Source organism: Phytophthora sojae, assembly GCF_000149755.1.
Source record: "Phytophthora sojae unplaced genomic scaffold PHYSOscaffold_8, whole genome shotgun sequence".
NCBI classification, from domain to species: domain Eukaryota; phylum Oomycota; class Peronosporomycetes; order Peronosporales; family Peronosporaceae; genus Phytophthora; species Phytophthora sojae.
In genome coordinates this window covers 2927781-2950453 of record NW_009258122.1, presented here as the reverse complement: position 1 = coordinate 2950453, position 22673 = coordinate 2927781, and the positions used below count along the sequence as shown (strand labels likewise).

General features: G+C 51.8%; 5 protein-coding genes across 5 annotated transcripts; 4 read left to right on the top strand and 1 right to left on the bottom strand.

Moving 5' to 3' along the window:
• Positions 1 to 2439: 2439 nt before the first annotated feature.
• Positions 2440 to 2631, top strand: PHYSODRAFT_518530 (hypothetical protein; the record flags this gene model as incomplete). Its single annotated transcript, XM_009535706.1, has 1 exon — positions 2440 to 2631. A coding segment is annotated over one exon (192 nt), but the record flags the coding sequence as incomplete, so codon positions are not given.
• Positions 2632 to 7988: 5357 nt separating this feature from the next.
• Positions 7989 to 9736, top strand: PHYSODRAFT_548883 (transglutaminase elicitor protein). The gene has a single exon (XM_009535705.1). The coding sequence runs from the start codon at positions 8060 to 8062 to the stop codon at positions 9647 to 9649; it is 1590 nt and encodes a 529-aa protein (XP_009534000.1). The 5' UTR covers positions 7989 to 8059; the 3' UTR covers positions 9650 to 9736.
• A 1803-nt stretch (positions 9737 to 11539) lies between these two features.
• PHYSODRAFT_287315 (hypothetical protein) lies at positions 11540 to 13190 on the bottom strand. Its single transcript, XM_009535704.1, has 4 exons — positions 12875 to 13190; positions 12573 to 12779; positions 11724 to 12457; positions 11540 to 11657 (listed from the first exon to the last, which is right to left on the bottom strand). Exon 3 carries the CDS (start codon positions 12089 to 12091, stop codon positions 11840 to 11842), a length of 252 nt encoding a protein of 83 aa, XP_009533999.1. The 5' UTR covers positions 12092 to 12457; positions 12573 to 12779; positions 12875 to 13190; the 3' UTR covers positions 11540 to 11657; positions 11724 to 11839.
• Positions 13191 to 14600: 1410 nt separating this feature from the next.
• PHYSODRAFT_520208 (hypothetical protein) lies at positions 14601 to 16661 on the top strand (the record flags this gene model as incomplete). Its single annotated transcript, XM_009535703.1, has 2 exons — positions 14601 to 15040; positions 15155 to 16661. 2 exons carry the CDS (start codon positions 14601 to 14603, stop codon positions 16659 to 16661), a joined length of 1947 nt encoding a protein of 648 aa, XP_009533998.1.
• A 3155-nt stretch (positions 16662 to 19816) lies between these two features.
• On the top strand, positions 19817 to 21730 carry PHYSODRAFT_548876 (hypothetical protein; the record flags this gene model as incomplete). The annotated part of the gene is made up of 1 exon (XM_009535702.1): positions 19817 to 21730. One exon carries the CDS (start codon positions 19817 to 19819, stop codon positions 21626 to 21628), a length of 1812 nt encoding a protein of 603 aa, XP_009533997.1. The 3' UTR covers positions 21629 to 21730.
• Between the last annotated feature and the right edge of the window lie 943 nt (positions 21731 to 22673).

The window sequence follows — 22673 nt, the reverse complement described above, 5'->3', positions numbered from 1 at the left end:
CCTATGTATGTGCACCGGCTTTCTGAAAAACAAAATACTGTCATATACTAGCCTTAACGAAGCCCTAGTTCCGCGGTAGTATGTCCGGTAATGAACACCTCTAGCTCTGCGAATACTTGCTCGTTTCGCTTGTGGCTAAAGGGAGAGACTATGTTGTTCCTTCCTCCTATTATTCCCAATTGTACTTTTAAAAAATGTAAGAACTGAAGTATTTAAGTACTTCAAAATCCACTACCAGCCCAAACCTCTAGTAAATTCAAGACCGGCCACTATACGTAAATATCCGTTAATTCAACTAATAGCAGCAACCAATACTATGGGTGTGTTCCTCAGACAGGAATTTCAGCGGATTTAGGCCATTTTGGCGGATATGTACGTTTGGGCGGATTACACAATCCGCTGTTGCGTTTGGGGAACACAAGAGGCATCTTTTTGGCGGATATTCAGCGGATTTAATCCCCTCGAATTTGGGCGGATAGCCCTCTCGTTTGGCGGATTGACAAGAAGCATCTGTAAAAGTGCATATTTATCCTTCAGGCTGTTCGATTTTCTACTTGCTCTATGCCTACGCAGTACCTCTGAAGCAGGAGTCCTAAAGTAGTTTTAGCACAGCCATATTACACCGACCCTTCCACCCCTCCTTGCCAGTAGCATCAAGAAGTCGTGCCACATCTCCGAGGCGATATCGATCGCGCAGTTCTACCATCCCAACCTGGTCGGGGATATTTATCAAAACCCCAAACAAACAGGTCAGCATTTATCAAAACCCAATAACGATAAGGTGCATTCATTGGCTAAAACACTTCACTCAGGTCGTGCTGAGGCAGGCATCCTGTCTGTGGGTGCTTCGCCCTGTGAGTGCTGAAGTGTAGCGCCCTGTGTGTTGCGAGCGTTGCGTCCATCGAGTGCTGGTGAGCTGGACGGCTGCATAATTATCTTTGTAAGAGACATTCGAACCATGTAATTTAAGAGCTAATTATGATGTGTTTTTTCGATGCAGAGTAAAACTTTGTAAATGCTATCCTGTAAGACGGTATGTGATATGCTACATATAAAGAGCTCTACTAAAGAATAATAAATAGTATCCACTAAAAGTTAATAAGTAGTATGTTATACTACAGTATACCACGTCATAGTCACCAACAATATAACATTATATACCAAATGTTCCATGCCGAGTTAGAATCAGAAAATAAAATACGATTATAGAGTCATAGACAAAAAAAGAAGCTGGTACTTACATCACCCTGGCTCAGAGGTACGCGTAGGGTAGGACCGAACGAAAGGCAATGCACAATGATGAGAGCCCATATAAAGTTTGACTAAGAGGGAGGAGACATAGCTCATTTCCCGCAGCAAAACCCCTCGAACCTTCATGCATTGACACCGTGACTGGCCATAAACTGTCTGTTGTGCCGATGCTTTCTCAAAACGCAATTCATCCAGCACAGCAAACCGTGAGCTGCCGCCCAACATAGTGTCGAACGCTACCGCACTATGCATGCTACCGTATTTCGCATGTAGAAAGCTGCACCGGCATATGAGATGCACTTTGATAACTACCAATAAGTGCGCGGCATTTGCCATGGCACTAAATCACATGTAGAGAGATGCAGTACTCAAACCCTTTCAAAACTGATACAAATGCTCACCACTCACTTCATTGCACTTCGTAACCCGCGTTCTCGGGGGTTGGCGCCATTTTGTTTTTGCCGATGGCGCGCACCAAGCCACGGCCAGTTGGCAGGCCACGCCTAAATGACAAAGGCCGCTACCAGACCAAGCACATCAAGAAGAGTGTCAGCGTCGCAAAGAAACTCGAGGTGTTGTCCTTCTGGGCAAATGCGCCGAAGTCCAAGATGAAACATACAATCGCCCATTTCTGGCACGATCTGGCCCCCGAGTTCTATAACTCGAAGCGCACGATGATCCAGCGCTGGCGGCGTGAATCGGCAAAGCTTGAGGCTACTATGAAAAATAGCAAAGGTAAACATTTAAAGGTGCGAAGCTGAGGAGTTGGGACGATCCTCCCACCAGAGGTAGAACTAGAAGTGGTATTCTGGGTGAACAGTTTGCGCAAGGAAGGTGTGCCAGTATCGCCGCGCATGCTGGCCCTACAAGCGCGGCGGGTTGCAGCTGAAGCGGGCATCAGGAACTTCCGATCGTCTGACAAATGGATTCAAGGATTTCGAGGCCGCCATCGCATGAGCATGCGAGTTCCAACTCGTCAAAGCCAAATCAGCCCCGAGGATATTGCCAAGGTTAAAGCGGAGTTTGCAACAGAAGTCGAGAAAATGGCTCGGCAGCTGGGTATTACGCGAATCTACAATGCAGATCAGACATGTTTGTTTTTTATTTATTCTAACTGCGAATGTATATTTTAACTTATGTTCTCTAGCTGCATTTTTTTGAGTATCTACCTACCAAGAAAACAGTGCATGCTCGCGGCGCCAAACTGTGTGGGTGAGATGTGCCGGCTCTTCAAAGGAGCGTGCGACCGTGATGCTACTGGGGGATTCAAGCGGGGTACGTTATACCCCCTTCGTAGTCTTCAAGATGAAGCCATCGAAAAACCCAGCCATTGTCAAGGAGAACAACGAAAAACGATGTGGCTTTGGCACGCAAACGTGACCAGAGATCAGGAAGCTGAAAGCTGAAAGCTGAAACCGGTTTGCAGATTTACGCCAACGGCAAAGGTACGCTTCTTGTTTTTACTTGCTCAAAATGATTTATCTCATTTTCTTTTTATTATTATTGTTTTTCTTTTTAGGCTGGTGGAACAGTGATCTTTCGCTAAGGTTCCTACATTTTCACTTTGGTCACCGCACGTCGCATGCAGAGCCCGTGCTGCTCCTCTGGGATGACTTCAGCGGCCATGGACCGCTGAAGTGCTGGCTTACGCTGCATCTATTAGGGTGGTGCTGCTGAAGGTGCCTCCCCATGCTACGTCTGTTTGCCAGCCTGCAGACGTAGCATGGAATCATCCGTTCAAGACTTGGCTGCGCAGGTTTTGGCTCGAGGACATCCAGCGGCAACTGATGCAGCCGCGCGACGCGGAAGCCAAGTTTAAGCTGACTCCACCAGGCCGCGCCGGGATGTGCCATTGGATTCGCGCTAGTTGGGAGAGCCTGAGCTCCGACACCATCGCGAATGGATACAAGAAATGCGACTTACACCTCAACGAGGAGTGCCTCGCCGCCGCGTCGCTGGTGGCAGAGCTGCAGAACCTATCGCTAGTAGGGCCAGTGGCCAAGGCGGTCGACCAAACTTAAGACTTCGACCGCAATGTCATTCTTGACGAAGCTGTGGTGTAGCTTTCTTCTACAATACATACTTTGATGCACATCGTTTTTTAAAGGTATGTTTTCTGTTGTGAACATCATGTGCAGCTTTCTACATGCGAAATACGGTAGCATCTATGAACTGCCGTAACCTCGTCTTGCACATTCCAAGAGTCACCGTTCGTTCTTATACTGCTGATGGAGGTCAACACGCGACATTGCCGCACGTAGCTGGTCCGGCCGGGTGTGGGCAAACTGACTGGTTGTCATGATCTAGCCCCACGGGGGGTCATTACGGCCGTCGCCGAGGGAGTCTTGCTCCGAAGCGTCTGAATTCGAAGCATCATCATCGCGCGTCCAACAAAATCAAAATTATTGCGGGGTACGTGGGTACGAGATCGGGTGGGGGGGGTTACATGACACACATAGTCTGTCATTTGCGGCCGCCTTCGATACCCCCAAAGCTGCGTATGTGGCGAAGCGGCTCCGCGAAATTCGAAGATCGAACTACGCGTTTAGGAAGACCTCATAATTGTTTGTGCGAACGAACGGCGTGCAGCCAACGCAGATGCGGTACTGCCTTCTCCTTCACGGAGTTGTTATCGTAGGCTAGCTTTGCATGTTTCTACGTCTTTCGTAGCAAACGGGTGCTTCGAGTTGTTGAAACAGAGATTTCCAAAAGTAGGCGGCCGGACTCTGACAGGGCGCGCCGCAGGCTAGGGCGCTGCGCCATCGGCAGTTCGTGTTTTCCTCGAGCACAAGCAACTCGTTGTATGGGTTGGTAGCGGAACGAAGTAGCATCTACTCGGTGGGTTGAAAGTTTGAGTCGAGGATGGCAGCCGACATGCGAGCGACACTGGTACAGCTTTCCCAACACAAAGAGAGATAGGTGTGAGTGTGATACATGTTGACGAAAATGTTGAAGCTGTGAAGAGCTTGTGCAGCGTCACATAACGTGTCGTAATATGCGATGTGGTGTACGTGAGCTTGTCAACGACAGGTAAAAGGACGGATAGAGCAGTATCGTCGGCATCAACTCCGAACTAGAGGTAGAAATCTAATTCTTTGCCAGTTTCGGGCTGGCCCGGCGAAGCCGGCGGCGGCATGAATGTTGCTGGTGTTGGGGGAGGTGGCGCGCTGAGAGGAACGGCATCTCAGGTAAGGGGCGGGTAGTACTCATCACTGCTCCTACTGGCTGGCACGGTCTCCACGCTCTCAGTGCTGCTGTCGGTTCCATCATCGGTGCTGTTACCCTCGTCTGAGTACTCCAGCACTTCGGTAGTGTTGCTGTCGTCGATCGACGATTCGAGATCGGGTACCATAGTTGTCGGCAAGTTCGGATGTGTGTTGTGGTTATAAGCGCAACGTGGGAGACCGCACGCGATGTCCGGGACGATCAGGCCCTCTAACTGTTCCTAAGCACCTACAAATAAAATGACACTGTCTTGATTCAGATTGTTATTGCAAGGAGGTTTTTTCTTAATTATTGTTGTAGAATTATTGTTGTAGAAGGTTTGAATGAAGCAGAGAAGGTTATTGCACCACCAGCTCGAAGGGCACTAGAACCGCAGCATAATACCTTAGCGAGTTATGACAGCATAGTGTCTGTGGATTAACACTACCGAGTTATGATACCACGGTACGTTACTGTCCATAATGCACTTGACTGCATTTTAGCCAATGAATGCACCTTATCCTTATTGTGTGGGGTTTTGATAAATGGTGACCTGTTCGTTTGGGGTTTTGATAAATATCCCCTGGTCGGACTGGTAAGAGTCGCTGGGACTGTATTCTTCTCCTTCAGCCGCTCTTCTCGTGTCATAGTTCATAGAGGACGGCAAGAAAGATAAGACCTACATCAACACGCCACAAGCCGAGTACACGACGGACATGGACCGCCCCGACAGCAAGTAGGCTGACGGCAATCTCTAGTACAACAACGGAGAACTTTATTTTAATAAAGTACTATTAAAATAGTTTCTGGTCAAGGTTTGGAAAAAGACTTGGTCCAAAAACATAGTTGGTATTCCAGCGGAACAACGAAAGGTCGCGTTTTCTACTGGATTGGAGGTTTTGAACATTCGATGGTAATTTATCCGTAATCTATCCGTAATCTATCCGGCGTTTATCCAGATTTTCTTGCTCCAAATTAATTTCATAAATTAACACTGATTCTTGCAGAAAGAGCAGCTCGAAGAAGTCGGACCAGTCCTTGGTGATGTCCCCCACGAGGAATTGGCGCCACAGAGTAGGCAGCTGCAGCCATACTTTGTCACTACCCGCACCGCTGATGCGGCGCCGCTCTTGGCGCACGCTGCCGCCCTCGCCTCGCCCACGATGTTTTGAAGGCCACCACAAAGGCCCCGGTAACAGAAATCACGCCGTCTGCATCATCGTTCTCGTCGTGCGTGGTCTTTTGGTTTATCGCCAATTGCCGTTAATCTTCCACATGTATGTCGCACCATACTGAATCCAAGTGAAAGTGTCATGGATCATCAGGTCTCGGCATCAGTGATAGATTCGTATCACAACTCCCTACCAAAGGATCATGACCTTATCACAAATGCAGGGCATGTATGAGTTCAAAAATAGGTTTTAGTAGAACAACGAGACCCTTACTTGAGTACTGGAACATCTGTTCCGTAATCTATCTGGACTTTATCCAGATTTGTTTGATTTTTCCCTGTTCCAAATCCAAGAGATGTTCCAGCTTCTTCTCTGATATGATTTTGGTATTATTATTATTGATAACATAATATTAAAAATTTCTAATTTCATTAGTGCTCTCACTATTGTTTTTTATTTAAATGAACAGTTTATACCAGATTCTATTCAGGAGTAAAATGAGGGGCCTTTTAAATCATATTAATAAATATTAACGTTTGGCCACGAATGGGTTGACCAGTCACTATTCGGCATAATTATTATTCAAGTAAGCTTTTATTTTTTTGTACAAATTTGTTCGCTATTCCAGTAATTACACACAGAGGTTAAATTACTAACGACCAGGCTGCTGTACTCGTGGCACCTCTTACCCAGAAGATTCTCGATATAAACGTCTAGGCACCGTGGTTCAGTGACTCTCTCTGAATCAAACAAACTTCTTGTCATTCTCAAACTGGTCCAGCTCCTCAGCGACCTGCTCGAATGGAACGGTGCCAATTCTTCCAGACGAATCAACTCTCGAGGTTCTTGCAACGAGCGAGGCGATCATTCGCTAGCGTTTAGTAGAATGCACTCGAGCACAAGTAGACCTTATTTAGTATAGAACAATCCTTAATGTATGAAATACAACTCCTTACCCGGATTCAAGTCCCTCGCCAGAATCGTTCGATTCGCAGGGGCTTACAGGAATGAGAAGACCAGCTTATATTTAGTAAAATGCGTTAGTCATTTCTGTTTTTAAAAACATTTTCCAGTGGAACAACGAAGGGTCGCGTTGTTCCACTGAACTTGAGTATTGGAACATCCCCTGGTAATTTATCCGTAATCTATCCGGATTTTTATCCAGATTTTCCTTGTTCTAAAGTTCTCTAGTACATCTATCGTCTAACGGGTAACCAAAATAGTGCAAAGTTTGCAGCGGATGGACGAAGCAACGACTATACAGATACAGTACAGCACGGGCAACACTGAGATTCGGTGATCGCCCAGGATATTTGCATACATGCAAGATCGCACGTACGGGTGCGGACACTCGAGTCGGGTGTTCGAGTTATACACTTGCATCTGGAAAACTGTATTTACAACTTTCCTGACAGCTCAACATTTTCTGTGATGCGACTGCACAGTTGACGCCTTTGAAGATTGAATCTCCGCACGCTTTTTTCAGTAGCAAAAGAGCAGAACACAGCTACTGTACTGTATGCCGCTACGATTTTTATATGGCTTGGTATAATACACTCCTTTCGTACAGTAAGCTTACTACAAGTTCAGTATGCCTTACATGTTAGGCTTCAACTCCATGAACCTGTCGTTTGCGGAAAGCTCCATACCACGAGCCTGCCGAGTCAAGTTGAGACGGGGGTTTTGTACTGTACACGTACATGCAGTCTGTCCGCTTTGGTGGACTGAGTCAGTCCGGTCAGTCACTGACCTCATTGTCGGCGCCAATTGAGCATACGAACGCTCTATGCCCGGCTACCTTCAGTTAGGACATCACGCTAATGTTGCCGTTCGAAAGGGTGCGTGTTGCTGTCCGATCATCTTGTCAGGAACTGTTTCCTTTCTTAAACCTCGGCCAGAAGCGTACAGACAGTTGCTACACGGTGGTCATGCATAATAGAAACTATGGACGCGCGGACAATTGAAAATTTACATGCATCTGTGCGGGATAAATGGCAAGCCAGCTTGCTCGACATGACTGTAAAAATACAGCAGTCAGTGGAGGCTGAGGCGGGGCGCGCCCGCAGTTGCAAAGCATAAACCAACTTCATCGTATGTTATGCGGAAACCGCGTATAGATACGTCCAGCAAGTGCTCACATACTTAGGTTTCAATTAGGTTGTGTGCACGCAGATGGAGTGACACCGTATGTCCGGCAATCGTCCGGCGACGGCATTGAAACGCATCATGGTCCATGATTCATGGAGAGCTCAGCTCGTCATAGCGCGCAACAGGAGGTGGGCAGGCGGGAAGGCGAGCTGGCTGGTATTATCGTGGCTGGCAATCCACCGCGTGGCCAGCTCATTCTCCAATCTGCTCGTCCGCGAGAAGATTACTTCCGGTTGACGCCTCCAGCTTCTACCGTCTACGCTAACCAGTCTACTTTCGGAACCATGGTCTACTCGCCCAGCACGTACCTCATCTCCGCTGTCGTGGCCGCCGTGGCGCTGCAGATGCAGCAGACGGCCGCTACGTCGCTGTACTACACCCCGTTCACCGTGTCGGACACCACGAACGAGATCACGGACAAGTTCCCTGCGTACGGCGCCGATGTGGCCGACCAGGACTGCATCATCAAGGTCGAGGTTGACCCGACGCTGCCCAACATCACCACCATCTCGCCCGTGCCCGTTACGTACCCGGATCTGCTGGCCAACTTGACCACGGCCCCGGCCGACCCCGTGTACTCGAAGGTGGGCTCGGCCATCCTGAAGGAGGACGCCCCTGCCACCGACGCGGAGCAGGACTCTTACATCTCTGCGAACATCCCGGACACCAACGGAAAGGTGGGCAAGCCTGGACTCAGCGACCCCAAGGACTGCGCCACTGGCTGGGACGACGCGCAGACCGCTCGCAAGCTGGAGACCAAGCGTCGTCTCGAGGCCAACGGCAACCAGGACATTGCCAAGCTTGAGGCCTACTTCGGCACCAAGATGGAGATGACCCTGAAGGACCTCCCGACGGTGGGCGTGCACACGCCTTCGCCTTGGGCCGGCCCGTACTGGCCCACGTACCAGGACAGTATCAACGTCCAGTGGAGCCAGGGCCAGCCTAGCGCCGCCGAGAAGTACGCCAAGGCTTTCGGCAAGGACGTGAAGACGTTCATGGACGCCGTGTCGAAGAAGAACGGTATCGATTCGCAGAGCGGCCGCAAAAAATGCTCGTCGGACGACGACTGCTCGACTCTTACGGACGGCAGCTCGTGCTCTATTCGCACGGGTAAGACCTCTGGCTACTGCATCCCGACGTGGTTCGGCATCTGCCACGCTTGGTCGCCGGCTGCCATCCTAGAGACTGAGCCAAAGTGTCCCGTGAAGCACAACGGTGTGACTTTCCAGCCTATGGACCTGAAGGCCCTTGTCTCCCTCGTCTACGACGGCGCTCGTGTGCAGACTGTGTTCACGGGTGCGCGCTTCAACGGCGGCACTGACACTACTGATGAATACGGCCGTCATTCGAACAACGCCTACCGTGACCTGAACCCGGCTTACTTCCACATCGCTTCGGCCAACATCCTGGGCAAGCTCAACTCGACGTTCGTCGCGGACGTGACGGCCGGCGCTGAGGTCTGGAACCAGCCCGTGCGTGGTTTCAAGGTGTACGAGCAGACGGAGATGACTCTGGAGGAGGGTGCTCAGACCTTCTACGGCCTTGAGGCGTACCCGTGGAACGCTGCCGCCAAGAGCCTCGTGTACGTCAAGTCCCGCCTTTCGTGGATCTACGAGACGTACACGGACGGTGGCCTCGTGTCGTCGGGCCAGATCGACAAGTTCACCACCGGCCAGTACTACTACTACCTGCTGGAACTGGACGACGCTGGCGAGATCATTGGCGGCGAGTGGGTGTACGGCTCGGACGACGACCACCCGGATTTCCTGTGGCTGCCGAAGGCCAAGCCTGCCGCGAACACGGTGACGAGCGTCGGACTGAGCTATGCTGACGTGAGCATGCTGTTGAAGAAATCGGCAGCGTGCACTGCCTAATTGGGCTGCGAGTTCAACAAGTCGTGCTAGTTTAGCTGTTTTCCTCGACTTGACAAAATAAAGAAAACCCGGGTTGTTTGTGAATACACTTGCATCGATATATATATATTTTTAAGATTGCTTCCTTCAACGTTCCCAATCCGTAGAGGAGAGCACGGTCCTGTGGGGCGGCGCAAACAGCAAAATCCAGGTACAAGGGCGGATAGTCCTTCCAGACGATATTATCGTCTGGAAGCTAGCCTGTATATTAGCTACTATATTGATACTTTCGAGTGGAGATCATCGCTCTCGCCAAAAAGTATCCGAGATTCACGCAATATGTACAATAAGCTTAGTTAGAAAGATTCCTGGCAACTGCAATTGTACTACAAATACGGTCACATGACTTCTAGTTCCAAGAGAGTCAGCCAACTTAGCTGACTCTGCCAAGACATCAACTTCGCCAATATGATCACGCACAGCGAATCGCTGTCAGCGATTGTGACGACCCCCGGCACAGCTTGGGCTACAGTTTATGACATGTACTGTATTATGTACTTAGTACAGATACGTTACTTAACTGTATAAGCTCGTGAAGCTCGTGAACGCGTTACTCGTGCATATAGAGGACGCAAAGCGTATCTATGGATACCAACTGCGCAATTTACGCCGTCTACAGTGTAGACTCTACACGAAGTGTTTTGCCTAGCGCAAGCTGTACAAGGCGGTGGGAAACGGATCGAAGTCTATCCAATCCCAATCCAATTTGAACCACCTTTACGTACATGTAGTCTAGGCTTGAGCGACAGGATGTGTGGGCTGTGCATACCCTACTGCGCGTAGCGTGCCGCGTGACCTTCTTTATTGTCCCGGCCAAAAAGGCTTGGACGGAGAATTGATTTTTGATTTGATGGTTTTTGACCGACCGAAACTTCGCAATCACTTGGCCCATGATGCTGTGGCCGCCCTCGATGGAAAGATACGCGTCTATTCCTTTGTATAGCACTAGGTTCACGCCCATAACTCGATTGTTATATTCAAAATTGGTTCGGTAATTTATTATTGCCACGAGAGTCCGTCCAAGGTTCATGCTTCAAATTTGAAACCTTCATAATTTCTGTTTGACTGTGTTTGAAACGCTCAAACTTCAGGAGCATCTTGACGAAGCTCTGGCCTTTGTGTAGAGAGTTGCTGGTGTGGTGGAACCAGTGCTCCAGACCCAGTTGCTGTTACATATCGATTTAACGTTTAGCTAGTCGCAGTGATAATATATTGAATTTTACAGTATTGGGAACTAGTGTTATGGATAAAGAGGATTTGACCTTGCACTACATATATGTTGTGCGAGGTTTCTAACACCAGCTGTCAAATGATAACATGTAGGATAAATGACGAGATGGTGGTATTTTATCGTGATTATGAGCTTATCCCCAGCTGCTATCCTGATTTGGCCAATTGGGTAGCTGTAAGACAACTACGTGGCAGGCTTTCAATTGCAAACAAAATTGCAAGAAATTGAAGTATTTTCCAACAGCCGAAATGAACGGGAAGGAGTTCACATACGCTAAAATAGACCGCAAAATCGGAATCTACGCCCGATTCTACCCCTTATATCTAACTATCGTTATAGGTTTTATGCATGGAAGTAGCCCTAATTATTACTCAAAGTCCGTCCAAGGTTTGGTGTCCGGGACAATAATAAACGCTACATGGGCCGACCTTATTACTGTATCGCCTATCTTCGCCTTAACTTCGGCCCCTGCACAACATCAAAACGCGGCCGAAGATAGTGGTTACATTTGGCGGCTCGTGTACACTTGGATAAACTATAGTTGGATATTCGTACCCCCAGTAACTTCGTCCCGAAGCTGGGATTGGCTGAAAAAGAAAATAGGAAGGGACTGACCACAGCAAGGAAGAGGAGGCGGCTCACACAGTGGGGCACTGGTGGGCTCGGTGGTGTTCGCAGACTCGGTGCTGTCTCTCGGGCCTGGTGGTGTTCGCAGACTCGGTGGCGCTTGAGGAGATGGTGGGTGGCTTTATAGTTGGCGTGCTCGTGGACTCGTGGCGCTCATGTTCTTGTTGGTGCTCCCAGACTCGCTGGTGGTGTGGTGATGCGTTCGGAGCTGGAGTTTTTGCGGGGCTCGCGGACGTGGTGGTGCTCGTGCAGTTAGTGACGCTCTTGGACTCGGTGGCGCTCGCGGACGTTACTCAGTGGTGCTCGTGGTGACCTCGATGCTCGCTCGTGGTGTACACAGAGCTGGTGGGGCTCATGTAGATGGTCGTGGGTGTGATCTCGGTGGTGCTCGTGGCCTCAGTGATGCTCGTGTAGCTCATGTCGCACTCGGAGCTAGTGGTACTCTCAGAGCTCGTGCTGCCCTCGCAGCTCGTACTACCCTCGAAGCTCATGGCACACTCGGAGCTCATGGCGCACTCGGAGCTCGTGCTGCCCTCCCAGCTCATGGCGCACTTGGAGCTCGTACTGCTCCTGGAGATCGTGCTGCTGTCAGACCTCGTGGGGTACTCCGAGCTCGTGCCGCTCTCGGAATTAGTCTGTGGTGCTCGCGGATGCAGCGTTGTTTTTGGAGCTCGTGGTGCACTCCGATCTGGCGATGCTCATGTCGTTGAAGCTGGTGGTGCTCTCGGGAGCTAGTGGTGCATCGAAGGTGGCATGACGTGTATTCAAGTTACATATGCATTGTGTAATCCCAACTTGACCAAGAGACCTCCAACTATCTCTCTCATGCTGCTAAGAATCGGATACGCGGTAGTGAGTGAAAAGCCGCCCGCTGTTGATCAGTTAGCTCACCCCAGGCTTTGACTATACCGGTAAGTTTTTCACAGCGACGGCGCTTGCGCTGTGTTCCTTCTTTTGCATCAGCAGCTTTGGTAAAGCCATTGACTAACACTGTTTCGCACTGACTTGCCATGTTTTTCATTGCAGATACCCATTGAACCCTGTCCACCTCTCGCGATAATGCAGGAACTGGTGGGATGCTGGCTAAGTCGGCAACGTAGGCAACGATTTTAACAGCTCGAAGGCAATCCTTCTGCCCGCGATTTCCTCGTTCCTTTGGAATAGAACCCAGGCCTTCTGTGTAGAACTGGACGAGAACATCGGAGAGATGCCTACCCTTCAGCTTCGTCAAGCCCTTTCGGTGCAATCTTGGAGAAGTGAAGCAACCGTAGTGCTTGAGCTAATGTACTGACCCTTGTGAATGTCTGCTGTGATTCTTTTTCGAAACAGGCAAGCGTAGGCGGGTGACCAGCCTGCTTTGTGTCCGCCCACCCTCCGAGCACCTTTGCAACGTTCTGGCTGCTAGCCGCCGTTGGCGATATGTATTCGATTAAGGTAGCAATTCCATCCATGGACCAGAGCCCCCGGTGGGCCAAATCAGCCAGGTTGACGCTAGCGTTGGAGCTTGCATGCGCTGCGCCACCTCGATGCGCTGAGTGTGACTGTAGGCTTTGCGTCAGCTCTCGCTTTGTGTCGTACTGATACTCCGATTCTAACACTCGATTAATGTATGCAGCCACACGCTCGTCTGTTGTAGCTTCAGTCACTTGCGAGAACACACGCGGCGAGGCATTGTATGGGTCAGCAACCAGCTGAGAAGCCAACGCGTGAAAGGGATCGATGCTCCAGCAAATCGGAGAGCAAAAAATTGAGATAGTCTGTTGCTGCTGCCCCTTGATGCTATTGAAGCAGCACACAGGTCAATTACTTATTACAATGCTAAAGCCAAAGTATATGCACGTACCGTGTCAGATCAATGAGAAGAAAACTGCCATGCCAGTGCAAGTCCGTAAAGTGTAGCATTCCTACGTCGGAGCTACGACCAACTGCAAGCCACTGGTTGTTAAGAAGAGTGCGGTCGAGTAGCGCCTTCTTATCGTCGTTGAGAAATAGTATGGTTGATATTGAGCGAAGATCATCAATTGTCATGGGTGGAGCTTGGTTCTTCAGCTTTTTGCCTTCCGAGATGGCAAGCATGAGATACTGCTTTTGCAAATGGCGTCGGCAACGCCGATACCACTCGGGGTCACTGCGGAACAGGTCCGTTCCCGTTTTCTCCTCCAGTTGTCTCTTGATAGAGCTCAGATAGTTCATCGATGTTTGCCAGTGGATGTCAGGATCATTGAACAGAAAGGTAAGGAGCTTACCAAGCATTTCCTTTGTGACCTGTGCTGCCCTCAGCGTCTCCATAGTCAGGTTGGTGTCTACGTGTTTTTTCAAGAAGGTGTTGAATTTCGCACAGGCTGAAGAATCTTGTTTTCTAGAAGAAGGCCCCAACTCGCTCTCCGTCAAGTCCACGATGGCTTCGACATCTGCCCCACGCTCCATTGTCGGCGTGGTGCTGCGAGCAGTTTTATCAAACGCTCTTTCACAATAGTCATATGTTACTAGAATGTTGCTCTAATGTTGCTCGAACTTTACACTTATCTTCGGCGACGACGTTAACCAAATACACTACTGTATCGGCGAAGATGGCGGTGGTCTCAGCGAGAAGACCTCCCAGATTTTGATTCTTTTGCGTGGGTCCCGTCTCAAGAGCTCTATCCGGATATAGCGTACGCCAATTTTTCGTTTACCGGAAATGTACGAACGTGTTCGTACAACGTGTTGCCTTTCGGTGAGACCACAGGATGCCCTTTGTCTGTCGAGCGGGCGCTTCTCTACGGAGATCCTGAGGATGCTAATGTTTTACAGTACATGTAGTGGTTGCCAACCTTGAAGACCTCGTTACAAATGGACACGGTTTCTTCGTAGATACCTGTTCACGATGGTGTGCAAAGTGCAGCATCCGCGAGGCCTCCCAGTGCGCACGCTGGAGCAACGCCCTACTGTAGCACGCTTGTATCGCTCGGCCCTCACACCTCTCATTCCTAAATCTGCTCGCTTGCGAGAAGATTACCTCACAGCTTCCGTTCGTGGTCGACTCTGCGTTAAGCTCTACCTTGTTCGGACAAGATGGTCTACTCGCCCAGCACCTACCTCGTTTCCGCCGCCGTGGCCGTCGTGGCGCTGCAGATGCAGCACACGGCTGCTACCTCGCTCTTCTACGACCCTTTCACGTCGACCGACACCGTCGGCACGATCAGTGGCAAGTTCCCGGCTCGCGGCGCTGATGTGGCCGACCAGGACTGCGCCGTCACGGTGCAGGTGGACCCGACGCTGCCGGACATTACCACTATCTCGACGGTGCCGATGACCTACCCGGACCTGCTGAGTAACCTGACTACGGCCCCGGTCGAGCCTGTGTCGACGAAGGTGGGCACGGTTGTGCTCGCGAAGCCCGTCCCCGCTACCATTGCTGGGCTGGAGGGCTACCTTGGCAAGGCCACGCCTAAGAGCAAGGCCGGCGACGCCCCGCTTCCTGGCACGACCACACCTGCAACCAAGACTGGCACGTCCATGGTTACGGCTGCTCCGTCCACGAGCACCAATGAACCTCTTGTCAAGACCGGCGTCGTCACGCCTGCTCCCCAGTCGGGATCGGTGCAGGGTGAGGTAGACATCAAGAGCCCCAAGGACTGCGCCACCGGGTGGGAGGAAAGCGCTCCCATCGCCCCAAAGCTGCGTGAGGCCGCTGTGTCTGGCCGCGCCCTCGAGGAGAAGCTGGAGACTAAGCGTCGTCTTGAGGCCAACGCCAACAAGGACATCGCCAAGCTCGAGGCCTACTTCGGCACTAAGATGGAGATGGAGCTGAAGAACCTGCCCACTGAGGGCGTGCACACGCCTTCGCCCTGGCCGGGCCCGTACTGGCCCACGTACCAGGACGGCATCAACGTCCAGTGGAGCCAGGGCCAGCCTAGCGCCGCCGAGAAGTACGCCAAGGCTTTCGGCAAGGACGTGAAGACGTTCATGGACGCCGTGTCGAAGAAGAACGGTATCGATTCGCAGAGCGGCCGCAAAAAATGCTCGTCGGACGACGACTGCTCGACTCTTACGGACGGCAGCGAGTGCGCCATTCGCGCCGGCAAGTCCTCGGGCTACTGCATCCCGACCTGGTACGGCATCTGCCACGCCTGGACGCCCGCGTCCATTCTCGAGGCTGAGCCCAACTGCCCTGTGAAGCACAACGGTGTGACGTTCCACCCCATGGACCTGAAGGCTCTGATCTCGGACATCTACGACGGAGCCAGCGTGGGCACTGTGTTCACTGGTTCGCGCTTCAACGGTGGTGCAGATACCCCCGACGAGTACGGCCGCCACTCGAACGCGGCCTACCGCGACCTGAACCCCGCCTTCTTCCACATCGCCGCAGCCAACATGCTCGGCAAGCTGAACGCCACGTTCGTCGCCGACGTCACTGCCGGCGCCGAGGTCTGGAACCAGCCGGTGCGTGGTTTCAAGGTGTACGAGCAGACGGAGATGTCGACGGAGGAGGCCGCGCAGACCTTCTACGGCCTCAAGACGTACCCTTGGAATGCTGCTGCCAAGAGCATCACGTACGTCAAGACGCGTCTGTCGTGGATCTTCGAGACCTACACGGACGGTGGCCTCGTGTCTTCGGGCCAGGTCGACCAGTTCACGACTGGTGCTTACTACACGTACCTGCTGGAGATGGATGACGCCGGAAACATCATCGGTGGCGAGTGGGTCTACGACTCAGACGAAAACCACCCGGACTTCCTTTGGTTCCCCAAGGCCAAGCCCGCTGCGGACACTGTGACCAGCGTCGGACTGAGCTACGCCGACGTGAGCATGTTGCTGGCGAAGTCGGCTGCCTGCTCGGACTCGGCTGCTGGCTCAGCTGGATCTGCGGGTTCTACACTCGCTTCGCCTTCTGCCGCTGCTTCGACTTCTGGTACGGGATCGGCCACGGATGTGCCGGCCACGAGCTCAGTTTCTTCCAACACGGGAAGTGAGGCCACGGAGACCCCTGCTACGGAGACACCGGCTGCTACGACAACTAGCGCCGACCCGTCAACGCCGGCTACTGGTAGCCAAAACCAAAACCACCACCACAACCACCACAACCACCACCACCATGACCGCCACCACCAGCACCAGCAAGAGGAGCACTAAGTGGTCTGGGAATCGGCGATCGTACCAGCAACTGGAACTTGAAAATGTAGCTGAATACAACATCGTCCGGCACAGATAAAAGAAGAAAAATGTAGACAACTAAACGCCATACAGCTTTTAATTGTCATTCGATACATTTGCGTATGTTCTTGAAGAGTCGAATCTACTTTTCGAGTTGCGAGTTTGCAGAAAATCCGGATAATCTAGAATATTCTGAACATAAATTAGGATAAAACACCGTGGCACCCTGTATCAATAACTCCAAGGCGGGGCTCCAAGTGTCCCTGTGGGTAAGGCCCACGCAGATCAAGCGTTCCACTGAGGGTTCGAGTCTCGCCCGGAGCGATTCCGATACAAAAGCCACGTAATTCTATTTCCGACCCTCGATTACCTCCATCACCACATCCCCTGGAACCCGCTAAGTCACCCCCCTAATGGAGATACTTACTAAAGCTACGTGACAGAAGGACTAGAGCTACTTGGTGTTACCCAGATTTTGGTACTTCCAGTCGGTTGCTGTAGAACACAAATGCCTGCTTGGGCTAACGATTTCGTAAAACAATTCGCCAAGGCACACGACAAGCAAACACGCCGCCTGATTCCTTCGTGAGTTTCGCTGTGACTAAAGCCATTCCGCTCGCTCACCGGGAAAACATTATCAACTAGTCTTTTATATATATATATATATTAAACTAGTGGGCATCAAGTATCGCTGTCAAGGTGCAAGCAGGATGGCAAGAGCCCCCTGGGCACTGAAGATTCTTCTGCTTCAGAACTGCTAGAGCTCCCGAATGGTGTACCAAAATCTGGGAACCACCAAGTAGCTCTAGTATTTTTGTCACGTAGCTTTAGTAAGCCCCCCCCTAATGGAACTCTCGATTAACCTCTGCAACCGCAACCCCTCAAACCGCCGCCTCACCACGACCTCATGAAGGGAAACCGATCAATCAGGAATAGTTCAGGGTAACTCACTTAGACGTCAAAGCGCCAGCTTCCAGCAGGCTCCGAAATAAGTGCCTAAATACCCATTTCCATTGCCACTACATACTAGCAGCACAGTTCTTTCTTTTGGAAGCATATAGTAACTTTTCCGAGTTCAGTGGTGCACTTTTGTTTAGCTTTGTTAGCGGTAAGATCACCCATGACGCGGCTGCACTTACAAAACATCCCATAATACGAAATGCATCCGGAGCCCCGTTCGTGCGTACAGGAACTGAAATTGACATGTGATGTCACGGCAGTGACGTGCCGCTGATCTTATCAGGTCAGGGTCGTTTAGAGATTGCCCAACGAGACCCAACGAGAAAATTAACTCCATGCACTGTACTGTAACAACCTCATTGTGACTGCAGGACCTCCGGACCTCCGCGTGGAGGCAACATGGAGTCGAAGGATCGGGCTGAAGCGCACGAGCGACGACATGCATCAATTTATGTCGGAAAAACCGTTTGTGCTCGAAGATGCGGTGTCCAAATAGAGCGTTTTCGCCCACATGCGAACTATAAAAAGAGCGATACGCTTACACTAAAAAAAGCGGTCCTTGCTCGCCGTATGCGTCCATATTCGAAAATTTAACAGTCCGGTCAAGAAAGCGTTTCAAGTTGTCGTAGTACAGGGTACCTGGCGCACCGAAGGTATATTATTTATCCATTTGGACAAATGTTTGTCATATTGTGCTTTGAGTACACTAACTATTGCATTAGTACTTGTTCTTCGTCCATAATTTCAATTAAGGGGAAATTCCGGAATGTGATACAAAACGAAAATTTGTGCAAAAGGTAATACAAGGATTTGTAACGAGAGCACATTTCTCAGGTTCAGCAGCATTTCCTAGAGCATTGGGCCGCGATATTCTTACCTCCAGCGGGGGCATGAGGAGTATGGCCTTACTGTAAGGCATCCATTCCGTCGGCGAATGCTTCATGCAGCGCGGGCAGTGTCGCTCAAGCGGCAGAGAAGCCCGCCGTACTTAGGCAGTACATCTATCACCAGAGGGCGATGCCTACACCGGCGCCGCCGTCGACACGTTTACCCAGTGCTACACTGACACAATTGATGCATCCGCAACTTGCATAGCATTCGCAGGCTGCCTGCTATCGATGGCCAAATGCACTTGGCACAAATCCTTGTATCACCTTTTGCACAAAATTTCATTTTGTATCACATTCCCGGATTTTCCCTTTAATTAATTAAAATTAAACAATAAGGGCAGGATCTTGTAGAGCCATCGTAAAAATACAACTTGGCGTCCGAAAAAAAGTCAGACCAAAAATCCGTCAGCGATTGATGCCGATTGTGCACTAAGATCGTGTGTCGTGTCCCCCGGCACAGCAAGAGCTGTGTTGCCGGCTAGAGTAACTCTTCATGGTCTTCCGCTCGTCTAACGAAATTAGTGCACTAGAAGTCCGCAATTTAACACGGTCGAGTGAGCAGCGCTAGATTGTTCACTACAAAATCGCTCGAGACTGTAAACGGTTCCCAGGAGCTGCATCGCAATCGCATTGATAGGTCCCCTGACACCTGGGGTTTGGAATCGTTGAACTCACATCTAGCAGTGACACCTACTTGAACACGAGCGGTGTCGCACTGTACCTTTAAGGCTTGTGAGCAAGGAATATCGTTGATGTTTCAGGTCGCTTTCACTGACAAATGCTGTCGACCGCCGAAGAGGCTCCGTATGCAGCCCAATGGCTACGGTCACTTTGGCCGTCTTGTTCGAGCCAGGGTCAAAGCTGGTTTCGCCTCAACGGATGGCCGGGTGTCGGATCTGCTCACAGTGCAGCCCAAGGCCGGACCAATCCTGAACTTTTCTTGTTGTGCAAGACTTTCCAAACGGCTCTCGTCCACTCGACTCGAGTCTCGAGGCTGGAGTTCCTCCAACAGACCCTCCCTCCGTCTTGCTGTTCCCTGGTTACAAATGGACATGATTACTTCGCGGATGTCAGCCATGGATGGGGCGAAATGTCGTTCGCACGCAGAACTGTAGGGCTGTCTGTTGATCGTAGACAGGGGAGAGAGCTGCTACAGCAACATCTGAGCTCGCGGCGCATGGTGCCACGGCAGCAAACTCATTCCTCAATCGGCTCGCTTGCGAGAAGATTACCTTGGTCCAGCGCTGAGCTCTCTCTTCGTCGGACAACCCCCACTTCGCAACCATGGTCTACTCACCCAGCACCTACCTCGTTTCCGCCGCCGTGGCCGCCGTGGCGCTGCAGATGCAGCACACGGCCGCCACCTCGATCTTCTTCGACCCGTTCACGTCGACCGACACCATTGGCACGATCAGTGGCAAGTTCCCGGCTCGCGGTGCTGTAGTGGCCGACAAGGACTGTGCTATCACGGTCCAGGTCGACCCGACGCTGCCGGACATCACCACCATCTTGCCCGAGCCTTCGGAGTACCCGGACCTGCTTGCCAACCTGACCACGGGCCCCTCTGAGCCTGTGTACACAAAGGTGGGCACGGTTGTCATGTCCGAGAACCTGCCGGCCGTCGACGCCAACCAGGACGGCTACATCGACTCGAACATGCCGGCGACGGGAGCTCCGCAGGAGGTGAAGACGGGTGTCAAGCAGGAACCCAAGGACTGCGCCACCGGCTGGGAGGAGAGCAAGCCCGCCGCCCGCAAGCTGCGTGACAGCGCCGTGTCGGGCCGCGATCTGGAGGAGAAGCTGGAGACTAAGCGTCGTCTTGAGGCCAACGCCAACAAGGACATCGCCAAGCTCGAGGCCTACTTCGGCACTAAGATGGAGATGGAGCTGAAGAACCTGCCCACTGAGGGCGTGCACACGCCTTCGCCCTGGCCGGGCCCGTACTGGCCCACGTACCAGGACGGCATCAACGTCCAGTGGAGCCAGGGCCAGCCTAGCGCCGCCGAGAAGTACGCCAAGGCTTTCGGCAAGGACGTGAAGACGTTCATGGACGCCGTGTCGAAGAAGAACGGTATCGATTCGCAGAGCGGCCGCAAAAAATGCTCGTCGGACGACGACTGCTCGACCCTCACGGACGGCAGCGAGTGCGCCATTCGCGCCGGCAAGTCCTCGGGCTACTGCATCCCGACCTGGTACGGCATCTGCCACGCCTGGACGCCCGCGTCCATTCTCGAGGCTGAGCCCAACTGCCCTGTGACGCACAACGGTGTGACGTTCCAGCCCATGGACCTGAAGGCTCTGATCTCCGACATCTACGACGGTGCCAGCGTGCCGACGCTCTTCACCGGCACCCGGTTCAACAGTGGTGCCGACACCCCCGACGAGTACGGCCGCCACTCGAACGCGGCCTACCGCGACCTGAACCCCGCCTTCTTCCACATCGCCGCAGCCAACATGCTCGGCAAGCTGAACGCCACGTTCGTCGCCGACGTCACTGCCGGCGCCGAGGTCTGGAACCAGCCGGTGCGTGGTTTCAAGGTGTACGAGCAGACGGAGATGTCGACGAAGAAGGCCGCACAGACCTTCTACGGTCTCAAGAAGTACCCGTGGAACGCCGCTGCCAAGAGCATCGTGTACGTCAAGTCCCGCCTTTCGTGGATCTTCGAGACCTACACGGACGGAGGCCTTGTGGCTTCGGGCCAGGTTAACCAGTTCACGACTGGTGCCTACTACACGTACCTCCTTGAGATGGACAAGCAGGGAAACATCATCGGTGGCGAATGGGTCTACGACTCAGACGAAAACCACCCGGACTTCCTTTGGTTCCCCAAGGCCAAACCCGCTGCGGACACGGTGACCAGCATCGGTCTCAGCTACGCTGACGTCAGCATGCTTCTCGAGAAGTCGGTGGCCTGCTCGGGCTCGACTTCTTCTGGCTCTGCCGGCTCGGAGGCCCAGGCGTCGAGCTCGACCTCTTCCACCTCTTCTGGCTCGGAGGCTCCGGCTTCGACCACGGCACCGCCGACCGACTCGGACTCGACCACTGCGCCGCCGGCTGGCTCGCAGGCCGAGGTCCCCGAAGTGGGCAGCCAGTAAATGTACTTCTTGATGACTTTTGTAGTTTTACAAGTTTTCAAAAGTCTGTAGCGTCCCGAATTGATGAATAACACCGTGCTTGCACGCAACAATGTAAAGTTTCGAAGTTATTCGTCCGTGTGGGTTTGTCGGGTGCGCAAGTCTGCGACCGCGTTTTATCCAATGTAGAACGAGTCTCCACAGAGCCGTAATTTCATCGCGTACTTCTGAGCAATCCATGTTGTCTCGGGGGCTCAAGCTCGCCACGATTAGTACTGTATACGCGGCCGTCTCCACTTTCTCCGGTTTGGCAATGTAATCTTCAGTTTGACGCCAAGCTTGCGAGTAGCACTATTTCGTCGTGTCTGGAGGATAATGTTGTTGTCGAGAGGCACGCGTGAGGAATATCCGTCGTTGTAGCCTTCGTCGATCGCCTCGCCCAGTTTCATAAGGCAGCGTCGACTGCCGTATTATAACAGACAGCAGGCACACTTGAGACGGCGTCGGAGCAACCAGGCTGCGAGATTCTTACAACTCAAATCGGAGCAGTCCAGCCGTGTGGCATCGGCGTACCGGTCGAGCGTAGTGTCTTGAAGTCATGGGGCTAGCGTGTGTGTGAGCTTTCATTCATTGTGTTGCGTAGATGATAACTGTGGGGAAGTTGTTCTTTTGATGGTTGTCGGTGAAAATGGAGAATGGGCAGCTTTACAGGAGTGGGTCTTGTGGGCCTTGTGGCCCACGCCTCACCATTGACTTGTTTTATCGTAAGATTATCGGTAGATTGGGATCTGAACGGTAGGCTACTGTACCCACATATCCGTACTTGTTTTGCTACAGTATCTACAGTTGTCAGACACACAGCTCGACGACCAACAGTTCGCATCAACAAGAATCTTGAGCAACTTCAGAATTATCGATGCCTACGGGGGAATCCCCAGAATCCACAAGTACAGAGACATTTATTATTAGAGAACTTTAGAAGCTGAACTAAGTCGACGTTTTGGAACAAGAATTGACAAAAAACGTATGAAATCCGGTTGATCCAAAAATAAGCTCAAGTGGAACA

Bases quoted from the DNA above. Each gene is read 5' to 3' on its own strand.
- PHYSODRAFT_548883 (XM_009535705.1), top strand. From the start codon at position 8,060: ATGGTCTACTCGCCCAGCACGTACCTCATCTCCGCTGTCGTGGCCGCC.
- PHYSODRAFT_287315 (XM_009535704.1), bottom strand. From the start codon at position 12,091: ATGAGCTGGGAGGGCAGCACGAGCTCCGAGTGCGCCATGAGCTCCGAG.